The 24,894-nt window shown below is 31.5% G+C and overlaps 1 protein-coding gene across 1 annotated transcript; it reads right to left on the reverse strand.

Moving 5' to 3' along the window:
* Positions 1-3,654: 3,654 nt before the first annotated feature.
* Positions 3,655-6,291, reverse strand: SPCH (basic helix-loop-helix (bHLH) DNA-binding superfamily protein). The gene is made up of 3 exons (XM_016309643.3): positions 5,971-6,291; positions 5,150-5,734; positions 3,655-3,720 (listed from the first exon to the last, which is right to left on the reverse strand). Exons 1-3 carry the CDS (start codon positions 6,289-6,291, stop codon positions 3,655-3,657), a joined length of 972 nt encoding a protein of 323 aa, XP_016165129.1.
* Positions 6,292-24,894: the final 18,603 nt, after the last annotated feature.

Below are 24,894 nucleotides of genomic sequence, written 5' to 3' on the forward strand. Positions count from 1 at the left end.
CTCAAGTATGTTATTAATTTTTTGGGTAAAGTATTAAATTGGTCCCCTATGTTTGGGCGTATTTCTGTTTTGGTCCTTAAGGTTTAAAGTGTTCTATTTGAATCCAAAAAGTTTCATTTAGCATCAATTTAGTCCCACAATGAGGTCAAAATTAAATAATTAACGAAATGTCCTACATAACATTAGTATAAGAACAAAATCGATAATCTGGAGAACAAGTACAAGCTCTAGAAGTACAAAATCAACCGTTGATACAGCAATACATTTATTTATTATTATTTTAGTTCTATAAAAAATATTTTATTTATATTATAAAAAAATAATAAATAAATGTATTAATATATCCACGGTTGATTTTGTGCCTCTAGAACTTGTACTTGTTCTCTAGATTATCGATTTTGTTCTTGTGCTGTTGTTATGTAGGACATTCCGTTAATTATTTAACTTTGACCTCATTGTGGACTAAATTGATGCTAAATAAAACTTTTTTGGATTCAAATAGAACACTTTAAACCTTAAGGACCAAAATAGAAATACGCCCAAAGATAGGGACCAATTTAGTACTTTACCCTAATTTTTTTTATAGTATTTTTATTATTTCTTGTTTATATGAATTCTATTTTTTTTGTCTGTTATGCATTGTATTTATATCTTATACGAAGTTCATTTTATTTTTTTTATTTGATATAATTCATATAAAATTTTTTTTATCTTTTATTATATTTCTGTTATTTATATGATATATATTGTTAGTTTTATAAAATTTTTATCGTTTTTTACTTACGTGAGTTCTCTTTTCATATTTTATTATACTTTATTTTTGTTTCGGCTTTTTATTTTTTATTCGATGATATAAAATTTATAATTATAATTCTCATATATTATATTTTATTGTAACTTTTTTATAATAGAGATTAATTGATCCCATTAAAAAAGACAAATTAAATAAAAAATTATTCATACCTATTAATAAAATTATGAATGTTGAATGCTAAAAAAGTCCTATATTGTCAATTTTTATATGTTACTTTAATTTAGTAAGTAAATATTAACATTATTATAAAATGAATTAAAAAGATTTATTCGAATATCTAAAGTAAAATAATAGAATAATATTCAAAATTATTTTAATTGATGTCTCTTTTAGTAATTTTTTATCTAAAAGTGATTTTGAGTAGTATAATTCAAACAACATTTATTTTATTATAATCCATTTTGACATAAAAATTGCCAAACATAAATCACGTTAACACAAACTTACTTTTCATCAAAATCAAATTTACAAAATCAATTCTATGCAAACTCCCATTTACAAACTGTAATCCAAACACACACTAATTCTTCTCCACTTATACGCACTCCTGACATATTATAATACGCATTTAATAATTATTATACATGCATATAAAGTTGTTGGTGATCGAACCCACATCTTCCCCCTTTTATAATTTTAATATGAATTTTATTATAATTTTGTTGTTTTTAATTTTAATATGAACTTAATTTTTTATTTTTTATTTTATTAGTATGTTTATGAAATATGAAATGATTAAATATTGAGTTTGATTAAAAATATTGATTGGTTGTGGGTAGAATCAATTAGCATCAGGTGTGAAACTTTAAGGTGTGGGTATTAAGGTTAAAAGATTTTCAATTCACGGATCGAAGAAGTTGAGTTTTAGAGAGATTATGATATGGGGTCTAAACTCTATCCTATTTTATCTATTCTCAACTTAATTTTTTTTCCTAGCTCTCTCCATCACACGTGGCTTCAAATACACGTCATCCCCCACACGTAAACCATCTCAAAAATTAGTGTCATTTGCGTAGTTTTCGATTGAAGTTGAAAAATTGTGAACACTAAATAAATATGCAACTCTAGCCATGCTTGAAAAATTCTCGCTTAGTTTGGTTACTAACCCTAATTGTCTTGGATTAATTCTAAAATGGACAAAACTTGAAAACTGTAAGCAAAAGAAAATTCTTGGCACTACCAATTCGAAAATAGTTCATCATGGTAAGAAGAGTGTGGCAATATTTTTTATTAGGAGAAACGAACGACGACGGTATGGTGGTAGTGGGGTGGCTGCGACAATGATGGTGGTGGCCTAGTGATAGCTAGGGATAAGAGTTAGATGAAAAAAATATTTAAGTGATGTGACAAAGGGGGGTGATAGTGATGAAGGGTTAGAGATTAGGGGTTAGTATAGGTTAGGTTAGAAGGGATATTTTAGAATTTTTAAAAAATTTTTAGGATTTCAATAGCTTTGTCAATCGAAATCTACTTTTCATGGATACACAATCAGTTTTATTTTTTGTTAATAAATTTGTCAACATTATTCTAAATATTTATTAAATATTTATGGGTAGAAATGATAAGTTTATTTATATAAAAATGAGTCTACTAATTAAGCCTAAAAGTTAGTTTCACCTAAGATACAAGAATCAAGAGGGGGAGACAAAAAAAATTTGCTCCTCCTCCGCCAATAAATGAAGTGGGCCGAATACGCGGTCCAAAAGTTTTAGATTGTGCCTTCTTTTTGGCGTGGTGCTCACCATATTCTTTTAATTTTTTTTTATCAAATTATTTAAAATAAAAAATAAAATTTATAACTTCATAATCAATTAGGTTTACGAAATATTTGATAAATTTCATAAACTTGAAAAAAATTAATTTAAAAATAAAATATATATTTAATCTTTTATTTTATGTAAAACAAAAGCATACATTTGACTGCTAATTAATTCAGTCCGGTCTGTTAAAACCTACAAATTAAGCGAAAAGAGTTTACGCAGATATTTTTTACCGACTCAATTTTTAAGTTTGATCTTTTTTTATGGATTAAATAGGCTGGTTCGATGAACTTTTGCTAAGTTTTACAGGAACAAAAATGAGAATATTCTGTACTTATTCTAATAATTAATGAAATTCATCTTTTTGTTTTTTTGTGACTAATGAAATTCATCTAGAAAGACAAAAACTTACTCTCGATTATTTATTATTTTTCTTAAACAGCTAAATCAATAATAGAGATGTAAATATGATAATGTCATTGTTTAAATCAACATGAGAGAATCCATATATATTCATTTTTTCCTTTTTCAGTCCAATGTATGTAATCTTTTTTTTTTGTAATATTTATTTATTGAAGTTAATTAAAGAACATACACGCAAATTTAATTTCACCAAATTTTTCTGTATATGCTAACAATTCACTACTACGGTATGTGCTAACACTGCTTCTGTATTTCAATTTTGGAACAAAAATAAAGAATTGACGAAATGAAATTAAAGCTGGTTAACACAGTAGTACAGTGGTGAAGAATTACAAGAGAGTCATCACTCTACACTGGTTATATTAAAGTACACTAACTAATACATAAACTACAATCTAGCAATGAATTTAATAATAATCCCTACTGTAGCCTCATGTTAAAGGGAAGAAAATGGGAAAAAGAATTAAAATAAAATTGCATGTAAACTAATAATAAATGACTCTTTTCCCACGTTCTCTGTTCATTAGTACAGCTACGTACATAAACACAGTAAAAAAGATAGTAAAAAATAGACAGGAGATGTTGGTTTGGAAAATAATAATGGACCCTTTTGAAAAGTAACAATTCAATAGTGCATATATAATAATAATAATCTCGCTAGCAGAATGTTTGCTGTATTTGTTGGGCTAGTTCGTCCGCACTGAGTTGGCATTCAATTCCAATCTATACAAACAACAATACCATATATATTGTCATTAATGAAAACCTATACAAACTCAATCATAAGCTTCAAAAATAACATTTCTTTGAATTAAAACCAATTTAATTTATTATGTCTTTTCATATAATTAAGGACAAATGTCTGCAAGGATTCATAACGTATCCACCCCTTGTCTCCCCGACATATATAGTGAAAAAAATAAAATAAAATAAAATTACACAGTTTATTAATCGGTATCCTATCCTATCTCAATACATGCGTTATGTTATTTATATGTTAATGTAATAAATATTGCATCATATGGAGACATAATAAAAGTGTTGGGTGTTACTAGGGAACTGTATAAACCTACTAGCTATTACCGTCAAAAGAAAAATTTGTTGTTACTTCATTAGTTATTATTACCGTGACCAATATTTAGTTTGCTGAAGGTTCTATGTATACTTGTTTTTTAATCATTATTTGAGGTAGAGTAATAAGAGCTTCAAAGTGTTTACACTGGAATATGTAAAATGATTTTTACTATTAAAGAATTGAATGTTTAGGAAGAGATAAGATAAAGGTTTATGCAAAACACTAAGTATTTATGTTTGTGTTTGAAATGAATACAAAAATTAATAATAGGAGAACAACGGTTTTTTTAAATAATTTAAATTTAAATAATATGTTAAAAAAATAAAATTTAATTTAATTTTAAAATTAAATTTTAAATTAATTAAATATAATTTTTATTTTTGTTAATAAATCTAAAATACAATCTATTATTTATGATGTTTTCATCTCTTATTATTCACCTAGCGGAATTATTTCCTAAATTGGATGCATGTGAAATGACTGAGTCCTTTCTTTTTCTTTATGATTATAGAAAAAGTATAGGTAGATAATGAAAATATTAAACAATGTGAATAATAGATATATTGGATGTTCATTTCATTAGGTGTATGGATGATTATTTTAATATTAAGATTTAGGTGGATAATTTAAAAGTGTAGTGTATTTTTATTTAATTGGTAATTGTTTATGTTATTCAAAAAAGTCATTGTTTATTTAAGACTCCCCATTTTCATAATATATAGTCGAGTAATGCTAGGGGCAGCAACTTTTGTATTTTGTAACCATCAATTGGCCATCAATAATATTTTTAATTGTGTGAGATTAAATCTAATAGTGTAAGATCATTCAATTTTTTTTTATGGTTAAATGCTAGCCAATTTTTTAAAAATTGCTGACCCTGAAACTTAATTTCCCTATATAGTCATATGAGTTGCTTTACCTTCATTGCATTATATCTCTTACTAGTAATAATGCTACCACTTTTTTCCTTAAGGGATGGACCACTTTTAAGTTTTAACTAAATGCAAAACAATTAGATATAGAAAGAAAGATATTATATTACATTATATTATTTAAAAAAGAGAAAAGAAAACGTACCTTGATAGTGAATGAGTTAAGCATGGTTTCATCAGCAGTGCTGATATTAACTTGAAGAATTTCAAGCGCAAGATCTTCAAGCGCTGAAATGATCTTCAATGCTTGCCCGGGAATTCGCTGCGACACCGTTTTGAGAAGAAGGTGAGGACCCGAGAACTTGACCTCAACCTCAGCCATGGCAGATTTTGAATTCGCAACGAGCTCGTTGATGTCATCATTGATGGAGGAAGCGGAAGACGTAGTTGGAGATGGCTCAAGAGAATTCGATATCGACGCCGCCGGCGAAATGTAACTGCTTGCTGCTGCGGCGGCGGGCTGCAACAGCCTGCAGGGCGCCGGCGGCCTGTATGGGCTACCCGGTTGAGGAGTCCTTGGGCTTATGGGCAGGCTTAGCCTAGGGCTCAAGGGTGGTTTCCGTGGGCTGAGTGGTAGTGATAGTGAAGTCCTTGGGCTTGAGACGAGCCTAGGGCTTAGAACATGATCAGTGTAAACTTTTCTTTGTTTCTTTGCTTCAAGTGCTTGAAGAACTTGTTGCAACTCGTTGATGTAATCAACCACGCCTCCAATTATGGATGCTTGATCACCCTTATTATGAACCACCAATCATAGATAGATAGTCAATTATTGATTCCTTTAATCAAATCACTCAAAAAAGAGAAAAAGAAAAAATAGGTGAAAACTTAGGTATAGAACTTGTTGATAGTTGTGAGATGTTAAATAATTTAATAAGTTTATCTAAATTTTCATTTAAGGAGTCTCAATTAAATTAAAATTTTCAACAAAAAAAATATATAAATAATTATATTTGTAAGACTGCTTACTCGCTTGACGTAAAAACAAGGCATGAGGGATCTGAGGACGGACAAATGCTCGTTCATCTGCTTTCTACGGTTGCGCTCGACCGTGATATGAGACATCCTTTGTTGTCCATCCTCGGCGGCATTGGGAGAAGGCGGTGGCGGCGGAACAAGTAGTTTCCGTCGTTTGGTTGGAGGCGAGGGCAGTGATGATGATTCAAGTAGGGTGGGAAATTGTACGGTGTTGGTGGGAGTGAAGTCATCGAGGCTCTCCAAGATGGCAAAGAGATCGTCTCCACCAAAGTCTTTGTCTTGGAAGATATCTGATAAGTTGTTATCATCCATGATCCCCCGCCAAAGATGGTAATAAGAGAAAGAAGTGAGGTTTGTTTGAAGAAGAGAGAAAAAAGGGGTGATTTTATTGAGGGAGTGGTAGTAGTGATAGGGACTTAACAATGGGAATGGTCCGTTGGATCTCACAGGGGAATCATGAAGGAGGGCAGGAGTCCCAAGAACACTACTGATATCAATCAGAATCAGACTGCTATGCAGGATATCAAAAACTACTACTGGTGATGATGCACAATTGAATTCAGAAAGCTAAGAGAACCGTTGGACGAGAGTAACTGGATAACTGAATGAATAAAGGGTGTTAATTCTTTTTATATATGCTTGCCACTTTAGGGCTTAAAAATAATTTTATCAGATTAGTGCTATTATTATTTGAACTTTTATACTAACAAAATCAGATTATAGGAAACACAACAATTTAGATCTCATTCCAACTAGATAGAATATTTCAAATTTTAAAATGATATAATTTTTTGTGTCAAATTCTTGACACTTGCTTGTTAAGATGAAGACGAGTAAATTAACTACTCGATCAATCTAATTTAGTTAAGATTTGAATAATATATATTATGTTAAATATTTTAGCTATACATATTTATTAAATTATTTAACCATTTTTAATTATCATTTTCACTTATATACGAAGATATTTTCATTTAAAATTATAAAAATAGTACAAGTAATTAAATTTGGATTTGAAATATTTTTACAAAATTTTGTTAAGTGATCAACAATTTTTTAACTAATATATATTAGTAAAAATATAATCACGTGTGAATGTTTTTTTTAATTTGTTAAAAATATAATTATTTATGTGTTTATTTTTATTAATTTAAATTTTGAAGAGAAGTGATTTCATCATATAGTATTAAAATTTCTATAATCGAAAAGTCTTAAATTCAATTCTGGTTATCTCTTAAAAAATAGTATAAGACAAATAAAAAAATATCTATTCAAAAATTTAAGTAAACTAAAAAAACTCTTATTTAAAAAGTTATGTTAAAAATATAATTATTTATGTGTTTTTTTTACCAATTTAAACTTTTAGAAAAAAAAAATTCCATAACGCAATCCATGTGTGCAAATTGTTTACAATATAACTACAATCTTATATTGATTTATCAAAAGTACTATGGACATAAAAAAATAGTCACCAAATTATTTATTATTTATTTGTGTATAAATATATGTATTAATAAAATTATTTTTAATATATATTTTATATTTTAACGTGTATTTTATACTTATAATTAATTTGGTGATTGATTTTTTACATATAAGTATAGTATGGTTGATTTATATATGTATTTGTGTATACATAGAAAGACTTTTTATAACTAGTTGGGAGAGTCGATTTAACTCCAAAAAAATGAAAAATTATTTTATAAATGATCAAGAGTATATTTAACAACATAATATTTCATAACCACATACAAACAAAGTTTTCATGATGTATAGCATATATATAATTATGGTGCACTACACGAGAATAGGTCGATGCAACCAACAAGAAGAATTAGGTATAATGAGAAACATTTAAATCATAAAAAAAAATAGGTATATACATTGCCCCTTAGAAGCAATGCAAGTGTAAGTTATTAATCACCACCAATGAGAGAATTGTTTTGGCAATTAGGTACACAAGAGAGAGAAAGAGAGAGAGAGAATGGAGGTCGATGATGATATCTATCGTGTTGCAATCGCCATTCATAATAATAAATACTTCTGCTCTTATTCATTAATATTTCACTGACATGTTTTTAATTTTTTGGGAATGAACAGTAGTATGTAGTAAAAGATTTAAAAAACTTGATGAATTGATGTCCCTTCAATTTATTTTTACTGATGATGCACTCAATTTACACACTACTACTACTGAATTGATAGACACTTTGCATATCATTAATAATACTTCATTGATTATACTTAATTTATTAGTAAATCGAGTACTATTAATTATTAATGAATTTTTCATTAAAAATCATCACAGGTGTTTTTGTTACATGAAGAATTGATCGATCAGTTTTAATTGGCTACTTCGTCGTACCTATTCCTTATAATAATTTCTCCGAAGTTGAAGTTCATTTTACTTACTATATATATGCATGTTTGAATAATGAACTTTTAACGCGTATAGACTGTTAAACAATCTCTTTCATGTGTGTTTCGTTATAATAATATTATTTGTTATAAAATTATTTTTTTTTTTCTAAATTTAAACTAATAATAAAAGACATATAAATAATTATATCTCTAATATTACTTAATACTAGCCATTTAAGTTAATAACACAACTCGAAATCTGTATCTATATCCTAAATTTGTCTATAACTCAAATTTGAGAAATAAGATAAATTTGATAACCCCATTTTATTTATTTAGAACTTAGATAGGTATTTGTTGTGTAGCCATTTAATTATCCCATTTGGAACCTTATTATAAACCTTTCTAGGTGACAACGACCGCTCTTGTTATCCATGGTATGAATTCGGCGGGATTAATATGTGGATCCTAATGGTCTGCGATTGGGGAAAGATATCTAGATAATATAATAATATAATATTTCATGAATTTGAATTTAAAAAAACAAAATAGATTATCGATATTTTTTATTGTATTTGTTTTGCACTAACTCTAGCTATAGCTAACTTTTTTTTCATTAAAATGTTGACTTCCTAATATTTTTTTAAATAATTATATTAGGTAGGTATACATTAAAATCAGCTACTGGTATAATATACATATTAAAATATAAAATATATTAAAAATAAATTAAATAATACATATATTTATATATAAATATATGGTAATTAATTTGATGGCTAATTCTAATGTATAAATAATGTTTTTATTTTTCAAATTAAGCATAAAAGAATATGTATTGGGCTATAAAAGTTTTTAATATTAACATTTAATTATATACTAATCATATTAGGTGTATAGTAAAATCAGCTACTAAAATTATCAGTCACTAGTATAAAATATATATCGAAATATAAAATACATATTAAAAATAAATTAAATATCACACATATTTATATACAAATATATAGTAGATGATTTTGGTGGTTTAATTTTGTAAGAATGGTTCAATTTGAGAGCAAAAAGAATAGAGGAACCTTGTTGTATAAAGCAACGAAAATCAGAAAAAGAGAAGAGTTGAATAGAATTTGTTATTGATGTTATATGAAGTTAGTTACAAAATGAGATGAGTCTTTGTTATTTATACACTTTAAGTAATATCTGATATACTCCTATTCTCTATACCCCTCAAACTAAAGGAGGTTTTCAAAAACACCACCCTTAGTTTGGACATAAACTCATTGAATATAGTTGCTAGAAGAATTTTTGTAAAAACGTCAGCAACTTGAGCATAAGAAGGAATATGGACGACATGAAACTAGCCTTTAGAAACTCTATCTAGAATGAAGTGAAGATCTACTTCAAAGTATTTGCTCCTACTATGAAGCACATGATTCTCTGCTAAGAGTACAACTCCAAGATTATCGCAGAAAATTGAGGGGGCAATAAGTGAATGAATTCGAATTTCTTCAAAAAGCTTCTGAATCCATATAAGTTATGTTGTCGTCTCAGCCAAGCAATGATACTCTGCTTCTGTCAAGGATCTACTAACTACTTGTTGCTTACGGCTACTCCAGAAGATTGAATTACTACCTAGAAAAACATAATAACCGCTTGGAGATTGTCGATCATCAACATTTGTGACCCAGTCAACATCTGCAAAGGCCAATAGACAAAAATCATAACACTTTGTCAATTGTATTCCATGATTTTTCATACCTGTTAGATAGCGTAGAATCCTCTTAATGATTTTCCAATGATATTCATGTGGTTGATGCATAAATTTACTAACCCGATTCATTGAATATGAGATTTTAAGATGGGTGAGAGTGACATATTGAAGACTATCTACAATTGATTTATATAGGTATAGGATCTTCAAACAAATCAGTACCTTGTAGAGTCAATTTTGAAGAGGGCATCATAGGGATAGGCATGGGATTGGAGTGACTTATAGTGATGTTTTGTAATAATTCATTAATATACTTAGCCTGTGAAATATGTAAATCACCATTTGATAGAAAGTTGAATTCTAAACTCAAAACATAATGCAAGGTTCCCAAATTCTTTAAAGAGAATAATGAATTTAACTGATTGATAAGTATTTGAATTTCATCATTGTTATCTCTTGTAATTACTATATCATCAACATATGCAAGTAAGAATATAGTAGAATGAGTAGTAAATCTAACAAATAATATTAAGTCTGATTTAGTATTGTTAAAACCAAACTTATGAAGAGTGGTATGCAATTTATTGAACCATGTACGAGGTGCTTGTTTCAAGTCATATATGGCTTTATCTAATTTACAAACAAGAGAAAAGTTCGATGAGATAAAATCTGGTAGTTGTGACATGTAGACATTCTCAAGCAAGTTTTCATTTAGAAACGCGCTATTGAAGTTAAACTGGCGCAAAATCCATCCCTTAGACAGTGCAATAGAGAGTATAATTCTAATAGTAATGGCCTGTATCACAGGACAAAATCTGGGAATAATCAATTTCCTCAACTTGGTGGCATATCTTTGCTACTAAACGAGTTTTATACTTTTTGATAGTGTTATCAGGAGCTCGTTTAATAGAAAAAATCCACTTATATCCCACAATAATTACATTAGGTGGCAAATGAACTAAGGAGTGAAACCTCACCCCGGCCCCTGACAATTTTACGAAACCCTTTTTCGCCCCTTAAGAAAGTATAATCTCATCGCGACCCTTATCCATCACTTTCGTTAGACATCAAAGCCCTTCCGTCAAAGTTTTCGTTCATAGGAGGCGGAGACAAACCTACATGGATGGTAACATTTCTACGTGTAAGAAACCGTACCTATGTGTCATTGGATACATTGTGTGGGAGAAATCGACCCCTAAGCAAAACGCTAACATTAGTGAAGTGTTATATAGCAAAAAATGTTGCGTTTGATATCAGAAGCGTTATATAGCCAAACTCTTCCATTCATCTCCGTTCTTTGCACTACAAATTATAGAAAACCTTAAAGCATCACCCTCTTTCACGCCAGAAATTATCCAGTAAGAGACACAGTAACGGAGGACGAACGGCGATATGATAGTGTAGTGTCGGCAAAGAGCTGACGTTATCGTGACACTGTGGTGATATGCTGTTCGAGGAACACGAGGTAGGCTCTTTGCTCTGTCTTTTAGCATTTTTCTAAGTTTGGTTGTGGTCCTGTGAGTGTGGTCCTGCTAGGTGGTCCTTCCTTTGTAAATTCATTGCACGCAATTTGGAGTTAGTGACTTGCTTGTTGTTAGGGCGACAAATATGTTCTGTTTTAGGGTTGAGGGTAGAAATCAAGTAATGAAAATAAATTAGCAATTTTTAATTAATGTTGAGTCAGGTATCATGAGTTAGTTAAAAATTGATTTTATTAGAGTTTAGTTTAATTTACTATTACTATGTTGTAGATGGCTTATGAAATTGTGCATGTGTTTCACCATGGAGGATGGTTTGAAAGAAATGAGGATGGTGTGCTCAACTATATGGATGGTAAGGTTCACAAGTTTCCTAAGTTGGATATAGACTTGGTGAAGTTTAGAGACTTGGTGGAAATGCTTAAGGGCTTGGGTTACCAAACTTACAAGGAGATCTACTAGTTAGATCCCATTGCAAGGGATATTAAATCTGGACTCCACATTCTGAAAGGAGACAAAGAGATTAATGAGATGTGTAACAACAAAAAAAGAAAAATGTAACTCCAAAGAAGAAGAATGTCACAACAAAAGAGGTTATGGGTCTCTCTCCCAGGACTCGAAAGAAGAAGGCAGCAAAAAGATGTGTGGACAAGACTAAAAAACATATTTTAACTTAACCAGATGTTATGGATTGGCAGAATATTGGGACTACAATAGCAGAAAGCCCGAATGATGATTGTGGAGGCCCAAATATCAGTATAGAAAGTCTAGGAGATGTCAACGGAGATAAGCCCAACTCAGACCCAATTGTTGAGGAGGTGGATAGTGGTGATGATAATCCTTATGTATATGAGTTTGAAGCTTTTAACTCTCCTATTTCATCTGATGATGAGGGAAGACCAAGGTATCCAAAGTATGACAATGAAACTGATTATGGGGATGTTGAATTTGAGGTAGAAAATTGTTTGACACAATGACTCAGTTCAAATTAGCTCTGAAGGACATGTTTGTATCTGAAAGAAAGGAGCTGTCGTACTTGAAAAATGAACCTTTGAGAATTAAGGCTAAGTGTGCTGAAGATGGTAACCCTTGACTGATTTTTACCTCATAGAATAGCCATGAGCTTTGTTTTTAAGTGAAGACTTATCAAAAAGAGCACACATGTGGAAGAAACTTGACAATTAACATGGCCACTAGAGCGTGGGTAACTAGCAAGTTGGTAAAGAGGATGGTAACACAGCCAATGCTAACCCCTAAAGAAGCAATAGAGCACATGAAGCAGGACTATAATATGCATATCAATGGAAAATGATAACTAGAGCATTAAAAGCAGCAAGAGAAGAAGTAATGGGGAATGAAAGGGAGCAATATGCCAAGGTCCGGGACTATTTAAATGAGATCATTCGAAGCAACCCAGGTTCAACAGTTTTGGTGGCTTTAATCTCACAGCCTGAAGCACTACCACTATTTGATAAGCTCTACATATCCCTAAATACATGCAAGCGTGGGTTTAAAGCTGGTTGTCGTCCCCTTATTGGTCTAGATGGTTGCTTCCTCAAGAGATATTTTAGTGGTCAGCTTTTGTCTACAGTTGGTCAAGATGAAAATAATCATTTTTTGTGATTGTATTTGCTGTGGTAGGCACTGAGTGCATCGAGACATGGAAATGGTTTCTGCATTGTCTAGAACATTATTTAAGGTCATCTACAGAGTTTGGTTGAAATTTTATTAGTGACCAACAAAAGGTAATTATTACTAAAGTTGTTTATGTTTGTTAATTTCATTATTCCTTTGTTGTCTCGTATAGGTATGCTTGTTAAATTCATTATTATTGTTTTGTTGTTTCATATAGGGTTTGCTAAGTGCCATGGAATCGGTGATGCCTCGGGCTCACCATAGAAATTGTGTCCTCCATATTTGGAAGAATTTTGTAAAGCAGTGGAAAGACAAGCAATCAAAAGGGCTTGTTTGGCAATGTGTAAAGAGTACAACTCATGCAGAGTTTAAAGCTAGAATGGATAGACTAAAAAAGATTAATCTGTCAGCCTGGGAGTATATGTCAAAATTCGAACCTGCTATGTGGACCAAGAGTCGTTTTTCACAATATCCTAAGGTTGACAATATCACAAATAATATGTGTGAAGTCTGGAATACGAAGATTGTGGATTATTGAAGTAAGCCCATTTTTACCATGTGTGAAGACCTAAGATGTTATCTTATGAAAAAGATGGCCTTCCATAAGAAGAAGTTGATGAACTATACTGGAAAGTTGGCTCCAGTTCAACAGCAGAGGCTAGATAAGATTATTAAACTAGAAAGTAACAAATAGAATGCTGAATGGACAGGTGATGATAATAGAGTCATATTTGAGGTTCAAATGAGGAATCACAAAGTTGGTGTTAGCTTTAGGAAAAAAACATGCACCTATAATGCATGACAATTAATAGGTATGAAATTAAGATTTTGTAACTAAGATTCTTATGCATGAATTAGAATTGTAATTTAAACTATTGATGTTTTTTAGTGCATATACTATGATTGCTTAGGTTTGTCATGCAAGCATGTTGTAGCTACTATTTCTAGACTCCGCAAGCTAAATCTTAAACCGAAAGACTTTGTTCATGAGTGGCTTACCATGGATGCCATTCGGAAGACTTATGAGATCATCATCAAGCCTGTGAATAGTGAGCAATACTGGCAAGAGACATCACTAGCTGATTACAAGCCATAAGCACCATTGATCAAGAGACCTCCTGGATGTCTAGTATTAAGAAGAAAAGTGGATAAAGTATCTGAGAGTCAGTTGGCTAAGAACAATGGCACAAAGGTAAAGAGGTCATTCCAGGTTACATACAGTAAGTATGGAAAAAAAGGTCACTATTACAAAACATGCAAAGGAGCTCCAAGAAATCTCAACTGGCAACAAAAGAGAAAAAAGCAAAGAACTATTGAGACTACTACCAATCCAACAGGACAACAGCAACCAGTCCAGCAGATACCATGTAGACCTAAGTTTATAGTGTTTGTGGTTTTAATTGTCTTTCTCATAAAATTCACAGGGGTTTAAGATTCCCTTATCAAAATCTTAAAGGGTTTAGTCGTCTGAAAAATGTAGATTATGGTTTAATTATCTTTGTTTATCTGTTTGCAACATCAGGATGTGCTTCCAGCTAGCAATGTTCGAGGTCCAAATGTAGTTAATCCAGATGTGACAAATGGTGCACCACTAGCGAGTGAAGCAATTGATCCTATTGTAAGAGCTTCTTGTATATACTTTTTGAGTTTGGAACTTTACAAACATATTGAGCCTAAAGTTTAAAATTGGTTGTGCATATAGGCTAAAGCTAAGAAGCAGAAGAAGAAACAACCAAAAAAGGGATTTACAATGATACAACAACAAAGAGAAGCTAAGATCTCTCAATCTGCACCACCAGCTGAGGTATTGGAATATAATATATCAATCTCATAGTGTTTGTGAATTTAATAATTGAAATTTGTCATTGATTTGAATTATTTACCAGGTTCAAGAGGTCATTGTTAATCCTCAACCTAATTCCACAGCTTACAATGACATACCACCAGGGATCACACCAATAGCAAGACTATGGAGAGCAAAATAGCCTATTGTGAGGCCATGCTTGCCCAATTTGAGCTTTCATCGTGTCACACCAGCATCCAAACCAGCACTTTTTAAACTAAGTAACAACAATGGAGTTTCTTCAGAGGCATTGGCAGCCACAAGCTCTACACAGTAGCAAGGCTTTTCCAATTTATCCCAACTCTAAGTCTCAATGAATCCTCAAGCTTAAAGGCACCAACTAACTCCACTGCACCAGAAGCTTTCAATCCTCCAAGGAAGAAGTGAATACTAGGACTTGCTTAATATAAGTTTTTATTTTGCTATTACAAGGATGATGTAGTTGTTTGTGTTTATTTTGGATTGTTAGTTATGACTTTTGTTGCCATGTCCACTTATGGTCATGCTTATTAAGCATGACATAACACTATGGATGGTTAGTTTGGTATGTTTTAGGATTTGTGACAATGCACTAAAATTGCCAAAAACTAATGGCTAATGATATATTGTGCTTTTGGATTATCTATCAATGTTAACAGTTTAAAATATTAGTCTATTGAGCAAGTTGAAGCAAAATTCAATGACTTCATACATAATTAAACTAAAATTACATAACATTGTATGTTGCTTCAATAAGTCTCCATCAAAGCTACACAATCTTAAATTAATTGCTTAAACAATAGCACTAAATGCTATGCATCAAAATAGTTCCACAGAACTCATACAATTAACACAACACAAACATCACAGTAGTAGCATAGAAGATTATAAATCCTAACACACTCCAAAATCCTAACAATGAAACTCTTGTTTTAATCTGCACTCCATTTTGTAGCAGCAGCTCTAATTTCATCAGTCTCTTTTCTATCTCTGATAATTTGCTTTGCACATCAGTTTTTTGCTCTCTCGTATCAACACCCTCCAATTTGAAATCAATATTTTCTGCAATCATCTCATCAAGCCATTTGAAGTATTTACAGTGTTGTTGTGGAATCTACAAATAACAAAAAAAAATCTTATAACATAATACAAGTACCAAAAATCAGATTAAGATAAATGCTTACTTACCTTAAAGTAGCAGCAGCAAAACAACCTACTAGGGTTTAATCTAGTTCCAGATTCGAACAGGATTGCATAACGTCCACAATTGCAATGTGGATGTTCGAACTTCTTCTTCCTCTCCATTTCGATGGTGTCCACTTTAGCTTCTCCACAACGCATCAATCTTTCGATAGTTCTCCATGAACGCCTAATTGAAGCTGACAATTGCTCCGTGAAGCTCATCTTCCTTGTTAGGGTTTCCAATCCTTTCAGTAACGAAGAGAACGAAGAAAGTGAATGAATTTAGTCCCTTTTCATAACAATAAAATACCAACATTTTGTTGAGTGTGTAGGGGGCAAACTGTCCCATAGAAACTGCAGCTGACATGTAGCAACGTTACGTGACACGTAGGAACGTTGCTGCTTCTTTTGCCAGAGAGTTTCGCACAAGGGCCAGATTGTCTGGCGGAAGTGATGGATAGAGGTCGTGATGGCATTATACTTTTCTTAAGAGGAAGATAGAGGTTTTGTGCGTTTGTCAATAGCCGGGGTGAGGTTTTACTCTGAACTAAGTGTCAGGTTTGATTTTGCATTAATGCATTATACTTCTCTTACATAGTCTTATACCAATATAAACAATATAAACAATTAATAGCATGAGGGATGTTCCTTGGAACATTGTTAATTAAATGTGATTTAGAGAGAGTGGTAGCTAAGACTCTAGGTTTGAGTCTTCCAGTTCTAGATATTGTATGCATAGGGTGAATATTTCGAGAAGAGGGTAAAGATGAGTGAGTCTGAGATGTGGCTGGCAATTGAATTTCAATGCTAGACATAGGAATGGCAGATAGGAGTAGGGTGATCTTGGACAAATGAAGTATTAGTAGCTAGTGGTAGAGAGAGTAATATTGTTATTAGTAGTTTTAGAAATAGGTTGATATTGAATAAATGAAATGTTAGTAGTAGTAAAAAGAGTAGAATTGGAATTAGTAATTGTAGAAGGAGAGGTTGTAATATGACATACAGTTTCTGGAATATGAGATATAAGTGAAAGAGTAACTGATTTTGTAGTACATGAATAAAAAAAGTTAGTAAAGTTAGTGCATTTTCAAACATAGCAGAATAAGAAAACAAATTTTCAGAAAAAATAACATTTCTAGCAACTATGATTTTTTCTTGTTTATTTAAACATTTAAACCTTTTGATTGTGGATCATAGCTTAAGAACTTCAGATCTGTAATCCATTTTGTGTTTATTGAAAGGTCTAATGTGAGAATATTATGCACAACTAAAGATCCTTAATATAGAGTAATCAGGTTTGTAACCATGTAGCATTTCAAAGGGCGATTTCAATTTTAGCAATTTAGTTAGAAGTTTATTAATTAACAAAGTAACAGTAAAAAAAGCATCTTTCTAATGGATCAATGCCATTTTAGCAGTAGAAAAGAGTGTAAGGCCTATCTCAATGATATGTTTATAATTCCTTTCAATCACTCCTTATTGCTAATGTGTATGAGTGCAAGCTAATCAATGGGATATACCATTAGATTATACAAAAGTTCTAAAATCATGAGACAAAAATTCTCTAGCACTATCAATTTGGATAGATTTGATGAAATGTCTAGTTTATCTCTCTATAAGACACTTGTATTATTTAAAGCTTTTAAAAACTTGTCACTTTGAAGTTAACAAACATAAATAGCAATATCTGGTAAGAGCATCAATCAAGCTCATGTAGTACCTAAAGACCTATGAATGCTAAGATTGTCAAAAGTATATAGACCATTCTTAAGTATTCCTTGAAGGAGATCTTTCTTGGATACTTAAGATTTTATAAGATAGTGAAATGGATGAAATTCAAAATAAACACCATTGTCTAAGTAGAATTGTGAAACACTAATCAAGTTTTTGGCAATTTCAGGTATATGTAGTAGGTTATTTAACACAAATTTGTTTTATCAGCAGAATTAGATAAGAAGGAATTACCAACTTGATTTATACTAATACCTGAACCATTTGCAAGATAAAACTAATCTGGACTAGTATAATCTGGTGCAGAAATCAAGCTTGAGCTATCATGATTCAGGTGATGGCTAGCACCTGAGTTTGCATACAATGATGAATCTGAAATTATAGGTGTTGTAAGAAAGGATTGTGGTTGATGAAAAGCACCAGAATGTGGAGGAGGTTGATTTGATTGAAATTAGAAGACGAAGAATTACTGGATTGATTAGAATCTTGATAGTTGTGATCACACCTAAAAAAAACAAGGTTTAATTACTCCGTCAGTCTTTATAGTTTCACTGAATTTTCAATTAGGTCTTTATACTTTTTTCTTTTTAATTGGGTCCCTATACTATATCAGATTTTGTAACTAAGTCTCTATCGTGACAAAAATGTTGGAATTAATAGAATATTCTATTAAACTATAGAAAATATTCAGTCAAGTGTTAGACATATTCATTTTGTTTAATTAATTATTCCATTAATTTTAACGTTTTTATCATGACATGGACTTAATTACAAAATCTGACATGCTATAAGGAATCAATTGAAAAGAAAAAAGTATAAAAACCTAATTGAAAATTCAGTAAAATTATAGAGACCGACAGAATAATTAAATTATGAGCAATGTAACCTGGTTTGCCATAAACTTGGCAGAATTGATGATTATTGAGTTGTAAAGAACTCCTTCTTCCTCTAAAAAATTGACCTCCATGAGTTCCTCTTCTTCCACTATAACCACGAGAATAACCACTTTGTGTGAGAGGCAAATTCTGAGCAAGATTTGCCTATGCTACAGAGAATGAAACTTGTCTAAAATTATCAATAGTATCTTCCTGAGAGAGTAGCAAAATTTTAACCTCTTTTATACTAAATAATTATGACTTGGCTTGAATAAGAGTAATGCAGCTTGAGTAATCTTTTAGAAGACCATGACAAACAACATCAAGGTAATCTTTATTTGTAATCTGATATCCAATTACAATAAGTGAATCTATCAGTTTTTTTTATATGAGAGAGATATTCTAAAATTGAGATTTTTTTTTTCATATTCTTGAGTTAATTTTTCAAGAATTCCGCTAGGGAGACAATGAGGAATCTTGACAATGTGTACAATGGGCTGGTAGCCATCAACGCGGAAGGTAGGTCATCCCGCCGTGCGTCCGTCTTACAAGGGTCGTCTCTCTCTACCGCGTCGGAAGCCATCCCCAGGTCGTTTCAACCACCGCATTATCTCTCTCCATCAGTCGTATTCCTCGTCGATTAATGCCTCGGACTGGTAGCTGCTACGGCACCCATCCCCGTCCGGCGTCGACCTCTCAGCAACCGCACAGCTAGTCTTATTCGTGCGTCTCCAATTCGGCCAGAAGACCTCGCACCCAACGGTGTCTCTGTCCTCCTCAACGCACATCTACGTCGCCGCACAGCTTCCTAGTGGCTGCACAAGTTCCTAGTGGCGTCGCCGTCACTCCCAAAATCCCCTATCGGCGGAGCTCTCCACCCTCATCGGTGCATCAAAGGGTTAGGTGGTGACTAAAGGTTTAGTTGATAACTAGATATTTATTCAATGAATTTTGATGCGTTACTTGATTGTTCTGCTTCTAGACACCAAAGTTGGATTGTGAAAAATTGGACTCTATTGAACAGTTTGTTGTTGTTGCTGGTTTACTTGATTTTTCTATTTCAACATTCAAAATTTTGTCAAATTTTGGCTTAGTTAGTACAGTAATTTTGGTATGTGGTACGGGCTTATGAATGCGAAGTCACTTAATTTAGTTGACCGTAGTCAATCTTTATTTGGTTCAACATGGATGATTATTTTACTACGTATCTGGATGGTTGATTTTCATTCTAGCGATTCCTGTTTTTTTTGTGTGTGCTAAGTAATTGATTTTTTTGCATCATATGCTCTATAGATTGTGAGTTTGTTAAACACTTGAGCACATATTTAGTTGCGCACAGATTACTGATTGTTTTCTTAAATTGTTTAGATTGGTGATTGGAAATTTTATACTTGATGACTAAGGGTTTAGCTGATAACTAGATATTCATGCAATAGATTTGGCTGAGTTACTTGCTTGCTATGCTTGTGTACGCAATGTTTGGATTTTTAAATATTGGACTTATGTCAATAGATTGTAGATATGGCTGGTTTTCTTCCTTTTTGTATTGTAGCCTTCAGAATTTTAAATATCGGTTTAGTTAGTACCATAATGTGGATGATTACTTTACTATATATCTGGATGGTTGGTTTTCATGCTAGTGATTGCTGTTTGTTTTGAATTGTGAGTTTATCGAATACTTGACACATATTTAGTTGAGTACAAATTACTAATTGTTTTCTTAAATTGCTTAGGTTGGTGATTGGAATTTTTTATACTTGATGACTAAGGGTTTAGCTGATAACTAGATGTTCATGCAATGGATTTGATTGAGTTACTTGATTGTTCTGGTTCTATACACCATGGTTGGAGTTTGAAATATTGGACTGATTTAAACAGATTTCTTATTAGTTGACCTAGTGAATGGTTATTCGAAATAAGACAGGTGATTATATTACAATGTATACGGATGGTTGAGTTTCATTCAATAAATTAATATTTGTTTCAGTTGAGTGATTGATCTTTTGTTTGTTTTAGTTTATGGATTTGTGAATAACAATTGGTTTACTGAGCATTTCACCCCGTAGTTACTTTCAATTATGTGAAAATGTGTGAAATGAACATGTAAAGAAACTTTCTTGTCTTGTAATTGGTTATATTTTTTTAGCTTAAATTATTGATTGAAACTAATTGTAGTTGATCTAGAGACAACCTATATCTATATGTTTCTGAATTTGGGTTGGATTTTTTTAATTTGTAGGTATGGTTCCACGGAATTTCAGTAGTTATTTCTTGGTATAAGATCTTTAAAGGTCTCTATTTGTGAAAAGAAAGATGAAAAAGACAACCTTTTGGTTCTTTCTTCTGGGAATTTATCTTCTATTAGTGCAGTTGGAGAAGAGCCTGTTTCTGGACCAAGTAATGAATTTGATCAACATTCTGATGCAGTTTTATTTGGTGATGCATGTTTTGCAATGCATTATGAATCTTTTGGAACTGATTTATTGTGTCACAAGTGTATTATGTACCTAAATAATACTAACATCCACTACTATCCACATATTGTGGGATTTTTTGTTGGATTATTCTTAAGTTGTCTTTCTATAATATCAATTTTGAGAACTCTACTTCCAGTGTGATACTTCTGAGGTTTTAAATGTTTTATCAACTTTTGGGTCACAGAAGTTTGGCATCTCAAATTATTTTAAATTTGGTTCCTCTGATTCTGCATGCATTCCATTGGATCATTTTCCATTTGTTACAATTCACACTACTGACTCTCTTCATAATATAGAGTGCACTTATATATGCTATTCCTGAGTGGAGAAAATATTTTACTTTGGAGACAAAAAAAATTAAAAGTTCCAAAATTAACATAAGAAAAAGGTCCAGATTTTTTTCACGTTTCACCCTCAAAGTCCAAACCCAAACGTATGGATGCTTCATTCTTTTTTCGACTTGGATGATTCTATTGTTGTAAAATCAGACAAAATTATGTTAAACTAAGTCCAAATCAAATAAACATTCAAATTAGAATGAAAATAATCATTTGCCTAACTAGTAAAATGAACACTCGACCTATTTTGGATTGACCACAAGTTCTAAACACACCAATGAATTTTTTTATTTATTAGACACTTTAATAGTGACATATATTTTATAGTTTATTAATTTATATTTTAAGAAAATGACTAACTTAAATAGGATTAAGCGTGTTAGTAAAATTTTAGTTTATAATAGGCACCATGCTCATAATATTTTTAAACAAAATCTTCATTCTTTTTTTGACTTGGATGATTCTATTATTGCAAAATTAGACAAAATTATGTTAAACTAAGTCCAAATCAAATAAACATCCAAATTAGAATAAAACTAACCATCGGCTTACCTAGTAAAATGAACATCTGGCATATTTTAGTTTTCCTTTTAATTTTTTTGTTTACATCAACATAACAAAATAATAAATTGTATTACAAATAGTATATCCAAAATAACCATTTACTTTAGAATGGAAAAAACCATCCGTAATTATAGTAAAATGAACATCCGATTTAGTTTAAATGGCTTAAAGAAAAATACAATTTAATATTTGTTTTACAGACCTAAATATCACATAGCCATGTTATTTATATCATTGTCTCAACCGACATAGAAGGAAGGAGCCAGTCAAGATCAAATGAGTATTTAGTATGAATCAACATCAATATCACAATATAAAATATCACATCAGAAAATGTTGAATAAATAAGAGTAGGTGAAAAAAGAGTAGCCAAAGATAGTTAACAATAAAGTTAAAGATCAAAGTGCAAAAATATCACACTAGAAAAAGCAATGTACTAAGATTAGGTGATAATAAATCTCATATCTATATCAATTTGAGTAAATCCAAACATAGAAAAATAACATGAAAAAATGATGTGTAACTATATATCTTAAGTGACAATGAAAATACAAACTAATTAGGACTGATTTTGTTTTTATGCCACAAGAGAAATAAATACAATAGCCACACTTTACATATATACATGAATACACTAAAAACAACAAATGATATGTCTATGTTCTCAACATCTCATGTTCTCTTGGAGAAAAAATTTGGTAATGAAAAGCTAATATAAGTTTTACATAAAATTAAATTGAACTAATTTTCGCATAATTACTTGGAACTTTTGACCTTGAATTCCTCAACTGCAGCTTTAACACCAGTTTTGGGCAAGAAGGTAGATTTAAGAACACTCTTAAAGTTAAGAGCCTTCCTAATCTTAACATCAGTCCAAGTAGCACTCAAAGCAATGACCAACAGCACCAAACCCTTCTTTTGTCGCCTCAGCAGCCTGATCTCCATATTTGCAGTATAAAAATGTCCAATATCACTTTCGAACTGTTAGAGAATGAATGGAAATTCAACCACACATCTAATCTATATTTATTTAGACAATGTTTTGTGTTATCTGTTGACTACTTACTAACACAATTTTCTTTTATGTATTATATAAAAGTTTGCTACGAAATACAACTTAAACAGAGACATTAAGCATTAACTATAAATAGTTCCCAATTAGTTTAGCGAGGGGTTATTACTTTCAGTTACTACTTACTAACCATATTATTCTACCAGACAACTCTTGACGAACATGATGCATATACTATCTATCTCATTCGCTCAGTGAACAATCCATATTACTCCACACATGATTAGTTTGCAATAGGTATTTTTAATGATTAGTTAATCACTTCATCAATGAATATTCATCCACAAAATAAGCAAACAATCCTGATTCGATATCTGTTGGAGACCAAGAGGACCCAAAGACCTTGGCTCTTCTTCAATATCATCCCAAAAGCTTTGGTCTTCTGAAAGCCACAAAATAATAGTTTCTGTAAGTCCCATCCATAAAAAAAAATCAACACGAATAAATTAAACATCCAATCTCATAAAAAAGAAACTCCAAAACATAAAAACAAAACACAAAATATCGAACACACTTTTATTCAAACCTAAAAAATTAATGCCATGAAGAACATAAAAATTGAAACAGCACTGCAAAGAGGAGATTACCGTGTTGGTAGATGTCAGTCAGGGGAAGCAGGATCGCAACAAGTCCGATGGCGAGCAGGGAGGAGGCCATCAGGCAGCGTGGGGTGGGAGGTTCAACGGCCGCGCTAACGATGGCCGATGTCACGACAGCATGGTGGAGGACGACATGAGAGAGGACGTGTCCGCTGAGGCGCGATTGAGGAGGGCGACGCGAGGGGGCTTGGTGCGGTGGAGGGTGGCAACGTGAGGGAGGAAGAGGGGACGCCAGTGATAAAAGGAAAGAAGAAGAAGAACGACGTTGAGAGAGAATTAGAATTAAGGTTAATATTAAAAAAAACTGACCCTAATATTTGAAATCAAAATGAATAATTATTAAAAATTAATTAAATTAATTATCATATTATCTTAATCTTTTTTTTATTTTTATTGTACACATTATATACTAATATTATTGTTTCCCCGTACTTTTTTATTTCTCAATTGTTTAATCTTTGATTTGGTGATCTCAACAACATGTACTTGAAGAGTTTGTCATATCTTAAGAGTAGTAGAATTCTTCACCGAAACTAGAATTCAAGAACACACATTAAAATCTTGTTGCATCTATTGTGAATATTTTTTAGAAATTGTGCTAATAATTTGTGCAGCTTTAGAATCAAATTAAGGAATAATCTTTTCTTTTTGTATATGATTTTTTAAATTTTGTTCTTTGATCGAGAATAATGCATGTTGCTGTCAAGTGACAAAATTAGATTTATCATTCATCTAATTTGTCAAGAATCGAATTCTTTTTTTTTTTTTTTCTAGAATTGATTGCTAATGCCATAATCAGAATCTAGCTCATAAATGTACTAATTCTCTGTTTAATAGATTAAAATTTTTATATCAATCACTCACAAGTTAAGCTCAATAAATAAGATTCAAAACAAAATCTTTTATAAAATTTGGCACAGTCGTTATTATTGATAAATTTAAAATTTTAAAATAACGAAAAATACTACTACTCTTACCTTTCTCGATCTCATGCATTGAAGGTTCCACACATATTTTAATATTTTTTAGTGAGATGACTTTATTTATATACGGACAATGCCAGGGGATAA

The sequence above is a fragment of the Arachis ipaensis genome, chromosome B7, assembly GCF_059453495.1.
Source record: "Arachis ipaensis isolate K30076 ecotype BB chromosome B7, ASM5945349v1, whole genome shotgun sequence".
In the NCBI taxonomy this organism is placed as follows: Eukaryota; Viridiplantae; Streptophyta; class Magnoliopsida; order Fabales; family Fabaceae; genus Arachis; species Arachis ipaensis.

Bases quoted from the DNA above. Each gene is read 5' to 3' on its own strand.
- SPCH (XM_016309643.3), bottom strand. From the start codon at position 6,291: ATGGATGATAACAACTTATCAGATATCTTCCAAGACAAAGACTTTGGT. The intron at 5,735-5,970 runs GTAAGCAGTCTT...GTTCATAATAAG, and splicing joins CTTGTTTTTACGTCAAGCGA to GGTGATCAAGCATCCATAAT. The intron at 3,721-5,149 runs GTACGTTTTCTT...TTGTTTGTATAG, and splicing joins TTAACTCATTCACTATCAAG to ATTGGAATTGAATGCCAACT.